This window comes from Pristis pectinata, chromosome 1, assembly GCF_009764475.1.
Source record: "Pristis pectinata isolate sPriPec2 chromosome 1, sPriPec2.1.pri, whole genome shotgun sequence".
Lineage (NCBI taxonomy): Eukaryota > Metazoa > Chordata > Chondrichthyes > Rhinopristiformes > Pristidae > Pristis > Pristis pectinata.
The window spans coordinates 80,297,490-80,306,770 of NC_067405.1; the positions used below are offsets into that span (position 1 = coordinate 80,297,490).

A 9,281-nucleotide genomic window follows, 5' to 3' on the forward strand; every position below is an offset into this window, starting at 1 on the left:
CTTTCCTTGGTTATTCTTTTTGCCTTTAATATACTAACAAAATACCTTTGCATTTACCTTAATGTTATCCAGTAGTGGTGTTTTGTGATCCTGCGTTCCTAATTTCTTCTATCCCGCTGTTATAAGACTATTGAACAGTCCCCTTGTATGATAAGATGGACTCTTGACCTCACAATTTACCTTGTTGTGGCCTTGCACCTTATTGTCGACCTGCACTGCACTTTCTCTGTAACTGTAACACTTTATTCTGCATTCTGTTATTGTTTTCTCTTGTACTACCTCAATGCACTAATGTGATGAAATGATCTGTGTGGATGGTGTGCAAAACCAAGTTTTTCACTGTACTTCGGTACATGTAACAATAATAAACCAATTTACCAAATTTCATTTCCTTTCTAAGTGCCTCCCTACACTTGTTACACTCTGGACAAGCCTCCCCTGTCTTTAGTTCTTTATACCTGCCATGTGCTTCACTTTGGTGCTAAGGTCGAGAGGGTTGAGAGCTTCAAGTTCCTGGGAGTGAACGTCACCAACAGCCTGTCCTGGTCAAATCACGTGGATGTCACGGCCAAGAAAGTTCACCAGCGCCTCTACTTCCTCAGGAGGCTAAGGAAATTTGGTTTGTCCCCTTTGACTCTCACCAACCTTTAACCGATGCACCATAGAAAGCATCCTATCTGGATGTATCACGGCTTGGTACAGCAACTGCTCTGCTCTGGACTGCAAGAAACTGCAGAGAGTTGTGGACACAGCCCAGCGCATCACGGACACCAGTCTCCCCTCCTTGGACTCTTGCCTTTACCTCTCGTTGTCTTGGTGAAGCAGCCAGCATAATCAAAGACCCCACCCACCCGGGTCATTCTCTCTTCTCTCCTCTTCCATCAGGTAGAAGATACAGGTGCCTGAGGGCACATACCACCAGACTTAAGGACAGCTTCTACCCCACTGTGATAAGACTATTAAACAGTTCCCTTATACAATGAGATGGACTATGACCTCACGATCTACCTTGTTGTGACCTTGCACCTTATTGCACTGCACTTTCTCTGTAGCTGTGACACTTTACTCTGTACTGTTACTGTTTTTACCTGTACTACATCAATGCACTTTGTACTAACTCAATGTAACCGCACTGTGTAATGAATTGACCTGTACGATCAGTTTGTAAGACAAGCTTTTCACTGTACCTCGGTATGAGTGACAATAATAAACCGATTTTTTTTTTCCCCTCTCTTGATCAAACCATCGATATCCCTTGACATCCAGGGTTCCCCGTCTGTAGCATTGGCTTTCACTCTGACAAGAATGTCACAGCCCCATACTCATTCTTTCCTTCTCCTTTGAATGCTCCCCACTGTGCAGATATAGACTTGCCTGTAGATGCTCCCAGTCTTTCTTTGCAAGGTCCTGTCCTACATATCCCTGAGAGGAAATGCTAATAATGCAGTTGTTTTCATGTTTTGGATCAAGGATAACTTGCTTCCGCTCCAATTCTATGGTGGTTTATGAGGTTTACACAGGAGCACAGACTCTGCCACAGGTGGGCAGGAGGTCTGGGTGGGAGGGTGGGTAGTTTGAATGGTGGAATCCTTCCACTTGCTCCTGATGTAGGGATTCAAGGTTCTCAGGGCCATCCCAAATGTGCCTACACTTTGAGCAGAGATGGGCATGTGGATGATTTGGCCTGCCGATTAGAACCAACCAGGTGCAAGTGCAGCTTCCGTGCTAGGGTTGGCCTGATTGAGGGCACTGATCTTGGTTCACTAATATTTGGAAATTGCACCACTCAAACTACCCACCCTCCCACCCAGACCTCCTGCCCACCTGTGGCAGAGTCTGTGCTCCCGTGTAAACCACCTTAGAATTGGAGCGGAAGCAAGTTATCTTGATCCCAAACATGAAAACAACTGAATTATTAGCATTTCCTCTTAGGGATATGTAGGACAGGACCTTGCAAAGAAAGACTGGGAGCATTTATTTGCATCTACAGGTAAGTCTACATCTGCACAGTGAGGAGCATTCAAAGGAGAAGGAAAAAGAGTACAGGGCTGTGTACAGGCCTACGACCCAGTAGACAGTGAGTTTTGTGCTAAATTTGAGGTCTTGATCTTCAAAGGTTGCTTAAGATTGTAGCAACACACAAGATGCTGGAGGAACTCAGTGGGTCAGGCAGCATTTATGGAGGGAAATGGACAGTCAGCATTTAGGGTTGAGACCCTTCACTTGGAGTCTGCGGGCACATTGAAGACGATGATGAATTTTGTCATCATTTTCTCCCTTCACTGAGAGGTAGCTCCAAGATATGGGAAGTGGTCCACGTTTTCCAGAGAATTGTCATGAACCTTTATTGTTGTAGGGTGGTGTAACAGAACAAGCATTCCAGTCCTGATGAAGGGTCTCGACCCGAAATGTCGACTGTTTATTTCCCTCCATAGAATTGCCTGACCTGCTGAGTTCCTCCAACATTTTGTGTGTGTAGAACAGGCAGGTTGGCAGGTGACCTTTATTTTCTAGATATTGGATGCAAGGCCAACCTTTCATGTGCTTCAGTTAACAAGTGGACAGTGACTTAAAACTCCAGCCTCCAAAGTTGTTACATGAGTGTCATTGGCAGACTGCAGCTCTGTGACTGAAGCTGAGGTGAACTTGATTCTGGACTACGAGCAATGTAGATGGAACAGTTTCCCCAGTAGTCCTATAGATTAGCGGCACTTCCGTGGGGAGTTTGTTGGAGATGAAATGTAGGATTACAACAAGGAAGATTGGATAAAGGAATCTGTGTGATGACACAGCCTTACTTGACCCCTGTCTGTTTCTTATGTATTCATTTTTTAGGATCTGAGTGCCACTGGCAAGGTTAATATTGCCCATCCCAAAGTGAAAAATCAAAAAAAAAATTGCAGATGCTGGAAATCTAAAATAATTACAGAAAATGCTGGAAATACTCAGTAAGTCAGGCTGCATCTGTGGGAAAAGAATCAGGGTCAAAGACCCCATCAGAAGTGGGAAGGAGACAAAAGAAGCTGGTAAAGCTGCAGGGAAAGTGGGGAAAGGAATGTCCCTGATGAGGTAAAATGGGGGTGACCATGGATAAGCTTAGAAACAAAGTTATCTGATCAATGTGTTAGAGAGCGAGAACATAGGCAAAAGAACATGGGAGTTGTGAAATACAAAGCAGGAAGACATGCCTATAGGATAATAAAAGAAATGGAAAAGAGAACCAAACAAGCTGAGCTAATATCGCAGTTGGATGAATGATACAGACAGACAAACCAAGCTACCTGAAGTTGTTAAAGTTACTGTAAATATTCAAGTCAGCAACGTGCCCAGATGGAAGATGAGGTGCTGTTCCTCAAGCTTGCATTGGGCCACACTGTAACAGTACAGGAGGTCACAGACTGATAGGTCAGAGTGGGATGGAGAGACTTACAGTGATGGGCAACTTGAGCTTCAGTGCAGTCTGAACACAGCTCTGCAGAATTGTAACTTATCTCTCACCCTTTGGTATTCCAGCCCTTTAGAGAAGATGACCACTCATTTAGTAATTTTTCTGCTTGACGTCTTAAAGTCTTCCACTGTGCTTGTCCCAACATTTTTTAGAAAATATTCTGAGTTATTTTTCTTGGGTCTGACGTCCAGTGCCAGTTTGCCCACCTATTGATGTAACTTTCTGCTTCCATCCAGGTACTTTTCTGTGGCCCTCTTATGGTTGCTGCTAATTAGCTTCTCCTGATTGTTAGCTTATTGAATAATTCAAGTTCACTACTCATTATTAAATCTACGGTAAGCTCTTTTGGTTCAAGGACACCTTGTGCCAGACATGTAAAATCATATGCACAAGTATGTGTATGCACAGGTGCAATGAAAAACTTACTTGCAGCAGCATCACAGCCACATAGCATCAGATACACAAAATTCACAAAAAAAAACATAAATTAAACATGAATTGTACATGATTTTTACAAGAAAGAACACTATTAGAACAAGAAAAAACAAAGTCCATTTTAGTGCAAAGTGATCAAAGTGGTCATAGTGTTGCTATACTGAGGTGGTGATTAGGGTTGTGCAGGTTGGTTCAAGAACTGAATGGCTGAAGGGAAGTCACTGTTCTTGAATCTGGTAGTGTGGGACTTTGGGCTTCTGTACCTCTTGCCCGATGGTAGTTGCAAGAAGATGGCATGGCCCAGATGGTGGCGATCTTTGATGGATGTTACTTTCTTGAGGCAGCACCTCCTGTAGATACCACCTACGGTGGGGAGGAATGTTCCTGTGACATATTGGGCTGAGTCCACTGCTCTCTGCAGCTTCTTGCATTCCCACACACTCAAATTTCCATACCGGACCATGATTCATCCAGTCAGGATACTTGTACACTTGGATTCTCAGTTTTTGGAACTTGAACTGTCTACTTTCTCAAGTCTATATGAATATTGAAGACCTATTATCACTACTTTTGTAAGAAACCTCTCTGCAATTAAATGTCCTGTTACTTTATCATTCTTATTGCAGCTTTGTAAGACAGTACTTGTATTTCAGATAATTATTTTTTGACATGGAGACTTGCCCTTTGACTCTCCTGTTTTTGTTTTCCTGATTCTCCCACAGGAGAATATTGCTGGTGTTTTCAATAAGACCTGCGTGATCAGTTATACCTCATACAGAAACATCTTCCCCATATGGACTCTGGGGCGCTTTGCAAGAACTTACCCTGGCTGTGTTGAGATTCGCAAGCTGGACCTCTGAGGGTACAAGTGTTGATAAGTGTTCAGATATTGCTAAAGCCACCTATGGTGGTGGAATATAGAGACCGGAATTATACAGTCAGATTAATTTAAATACAAACAAAGGACAGGTATGTACGTGTTCCCTGTTTAGGTTATAGATCAGTGTGTGCCTATGTTACAAATTCAGTTGTGTGAGAACATAATCATTGAAAGGGAATAGGAACTGACTATTGGGGCCCCGAGTTTATCCCATCGTGAGAGATCAGATTTATCTGCTTTTCCACTACATCCATGCCAAAAATGCATGTGGTTGAATCTTGATTTTACTATATTGACTGCATTGTTAATTGATGTTGTGGATGAAGAAACTCAGTTGATATTAACATAATGCTAGGATGTCCTTTGACTCGTCTCCAATATGTTTAATGTTCAAGACCCTGTTTTTTTTTTCCAATTTCCTCCACGGCAAATGGGCAGCAGTTCCAGAGGAGGGGATCAAAAGGAAATTCCTCGAGCAAGAGGGCATTAAGGATATGGTTTGGGATGTGCTGTTTTATATGGGCATTTGTACTAATCATGTATTTGCAAGTGGAGTCTAATCAAGCAGTGTGTATGATCCATCATTGTACTTTTCTGTCTACTTTGGAATTCACGTCAAGTTCTAAATATATTAAGTGGAACAAAGGAATTGTGGTTCACCTAACATACAAGCTATTGGTTTCTTCAATTAAGGTTTATGCTTGTTGAAACTGCACAGCAGAACCAAACATGCAGCTCAAAAACTATAATGTATGTGATTAATTAATTAAACTGTAATTTTTAAAGTCCAACAATTTACTCCCTGTCCTCTGAGTTAATGTGATACTGGGCGATTAGTCGTCATGTGCACAAGCTGGTCCCCTGGTATTTATTACCCAGCAACACTGTTTGAGCCAATTAACCCCAAGGAAGTTGCTCATTTAAAATGCAGTTCAGGTGCAGTAACCCGAGCCTCCACATCCACACTCGGTTCCTGATTGTAATGATAGAGCCACCTTGCTAAGACCAACTAACTTCGAGGCCAAGCTTCTCTCCATGGTTTCTTGCAGGAAGATGCTTCCTATCTCTGAAACAATCAACCAGACAAATTGGATGAGAACTCAGAATTCATCAACATGTAACTACCAACGTTGGGCAGAGTGAAGAATAATGTAGCAGTGTTGTAGAGGTGGCTAGTTGCCAGAGTTTGTTTATGTTCAAGAATGTTGTACAGTGAGATCTTCCTTCTGATGAATGTCTAAATTTTGCTATAGTCTGCAGAGGTGGGGAGGTGGTGAGCACAATTTGAATTGATGTCCAAGCGCAGTTGTGTCTTCGCTGAAATATTTGTGCAGTTTGCAGGTGGAGACCATTGTATACTAATCAGCATCTATCTGCTGTTCTGAAACCAGATAATGATAATCACCAATGTATTGTGAGTCAGGCCTTTAAAACCTCCTTCAATAACTTGGGGGTGTTGTGATTGATGCCAGGTTGTGTTATTGGGTGGTTTTCTACACCGTCACGTGCCAGCTTTGTAGAATTGTGCCAATTCTGATCATCCACTTGAAGCCAAATTGATTAACGCGATAAAAATCAGCAAAAAGCATAGAATACAATGAAGCTCGGGGGAGTTTGCTGAGCTCATTCTCCCTGCATGATTAGTAAAGTGGAAAATGTCTTGCAGATGTAGGAGGATCTTTATTTCTTCAGTCAGTATGCAACTTGCTGTGTATAAAACCTGTGGAGAGTTTGGAGCAAAAAAGTGAACTGCTGGAGGAACTCAGTGGGTCAGGCAGCATCTGTGGAGGCAAAGGGATGGTTGATGTTTTGGGTCGGGACCCTGCATCATGACTGAATGTGTAGAGAGGAGATGGCCAGTATAGTGAGGTGAGAGAGAGAGGTAAGTCTGGGGTAGGTAGGTGATAGGTGGAACCAGCCGAGGAGGGAGGTGATGGGCAGATGAAGCCAATGGGGCAGGGAGAGGAAGAAGGTAGAGACCAATGCTGGAAGGTGATAGGTGGAAACAGTTAAAGGAGGGATTATAGACGGATGGAACCAGGTGGGGGAGGTGATAGGAAGGATAGGCCAAGGGAGAAGTAACCCAGATGGACAGGTGTGTGGGTGATGTGCAGGTGAAACCAGGTAGGTGAGCATGATGAATTGAGGTAACCGGACAAATCGGAAAGGTGAATGGGGAAGAGAGCCTGGGTGGACCGCTGGGAGTGGGAAAGGAACAGTGGGTGTGGGGTACCTGAAATTGGAAAATTCAATGTTCGTGCCATTGGTTCGCAGACTACTGAAACAGAATATGAGGTGTTTTTCTTCTATTTTGCATTTGGCCTCACCACTTCTCCCTGGCAGTGGACAGACAGGTCAGTGTAGGAAAGGAGAGGGGAACTGAAAAGTCATGCAACCGTTAGCTCAAGATGGCCATTCTGGACAGAGTAGGTGCTCCACAATATGGTCACCGAGTCTACACTTGATCTCACCGATGTAGAGGAGACCACATTAGGAGGACTGAATGCAATAGGCAGGTTTGGAGGAGGTGCATGTAAATCTCTGCCTCACCTGGAAGGGCTGTGTCGGTCCGTGGGTGCTGGGGAAGGAGGTGGTGAAAGGCAAGAATTGCAACCCCCATGGTGGCCCATAATTCTCCCCCCTCACCTGGTTCCACCTACCATCTACCAACCCCTGTCTCACCCCTCCCACTCACCTCTTTATTCTGACTATCTCCCCCCCTACACTCTCCTGATGCAGGGTCCCAACCTAAAACATTGACCATTTCTTTCCCCCCACAAATGCAGCCTGACCCACTCAGTTCCTCCAGCAGTTTGTTTTTTGTTCCAGGTTCCAGCATCTGCAGTCCATTGTGTCTCTGTGAAGAGTTTGATTGGTTGAGTCATTGCAAGTGAATCTGATCCCCAGTGGTTCAAGGATGCTTCATCCTCATACTGGGATGTCCTGATGCAATGTTGGTTTTTGGTAGATAAAGTTCCTTTGTTATTCCTTCGTACATATGTTGGATGAGCTAATAATTATTTGTCACTGAGGAGGACTTGGCAGTCTGCTAGTCCATGATACTGTACTAGGAAGAACCCCTGACTCGGATGTATGGTCAGACTTCATCTCAGCAGATCTTGGAGTTTAAGCATGCTGGCAATTGCCATGATAAAATTTTGGTTCAGAGTTCCTGGAGATTTGGTGTGTTTTGCTGCTGGCCTTCAGGTTGACATTCAACACAATCATCCCATCCAAACTCATCGTCAAGCTTCAAGACCTGGGCCTCTTTGTGTATCTGATACTATGTGCCTGTGATGCTGCTGCAAGTAAGTTTTTCATTGCACCTGTGCATACATGTACCTGGGCATCTGACAATAAGCTCAACTTTGACCTGGACTTTACAGGTTACAGTATTAAGCTGTAAGCTTAAACTGAAGTTTTTACAGCTGGTAGCAAGTCCATTATTTGAACACACCACTGCAGAATGATATTGATTATTTCATCTCTTTCAAGTGAGTTTCATCCAGCGACATTTAATCTCGTGAACAACAAATAGACAGATGTTTATTTATAAGTCACATGTACATTGAAACACACAGTGAAATGCGTCTTTTTGCTTTACCGAGAATGCGCTGGGGGCAGCCCGCAAGTGTCGACACGCTTCCGGCACCAACATAGCATGCCCACAACTCCTAATCCTTATGTCCTTGGAATGTGGAAGGAAACTGGAGCACCCGGAGGAAACCCACGCAGACACAGGGAGAAAGTACAAACTCCTTACAGACAGCCGCAGGAATTGAGTCCGGGTTGCTGGCGCTGTAATAGCATCACGCTAGCCACTACACTACCGTGCTGCCCAGTTAAGGATGTCCAGTGGGTGTAATGGAGTAAATTGGGTGCAGGTATGGGGGGGGGGGGGTGAAATATCATTTGATTTGACAAGGGTCCTCATGGTACACTGCACTGGTCCAGAAGATTTAGTCATGTGGAATCTATGGTGAGTTGTTAAATCGGATCCAAAGTTGGCTTGATCACAGAAGACAGAGGGTAGTGGTGGAGGGGTGTCTTTCTGAATGGATGTCAGTGACCAATGTTCCCACACGGATCAGTGCTGGGACCTCTGTTGTTTGTGATAGATAATAATGATTTGGATGAAAATGTAGGTGGTCTGATTAGTAAGTTTGCACATGACACCAATTGGTAGACGTGGATAGTGAGGAAGGTTGTGAAAGGATATAGATCAGTTGGAAATTTGTTTGGAGAAATGGCAGATGGAGTTTAATCTGAACAAGTGTGAGGCAATATATTTTGGGAAGTCAAATGAGTGAGCAGCCAGAAGTTGTTATGCACATTGGCACAAATGATATGGATAGAGAAAGGGATGAGGTCCTGCGGAGTGAGTACAGGGAGTCAGGGAAGAAGTCAAAAAGCAGGACCTCAAGGGTAATAATCTCTGGATTATAAAATAAGATACCTTCATTAGTCACATGTACATCAAAACACCCAGTGAAATGCATCTTTTGCATAGAGTGTTTT

The 9,281-nt window shown here is 43.8% G+C and overlaps 1 protein-coding gene across 2 annotated transcripts in view; it reads left to right on the forward strand.

Annotated features, from left to right (window-relative positions):
- Positions 1–5,548, forward strand: part of lss (lanosterol synthase (2,3-oxidosqualene-lanosterol cyclase)) — an 85,762-nt gene extending 80,214 nt beyond the window's left edge. For both annotated transcript variants that reach the window (XM_052027275.1, XM_052027284.1), the window contains exon 22: positions 4,606–5,548. In XM_052027275.1, coding sequence (XP_051883235.1) covers positions 4,606–4,743 — 138 coding nt within the window. In that variant the 3' untranslated portion in view covers positions 4,744–5,548. The remainder of the gene's footprint in view (positions 1–4,605) is intronic.
- The last annotated feature ends 3,733 nt before the right edge of the window (positions 5,549–9,281 follow it).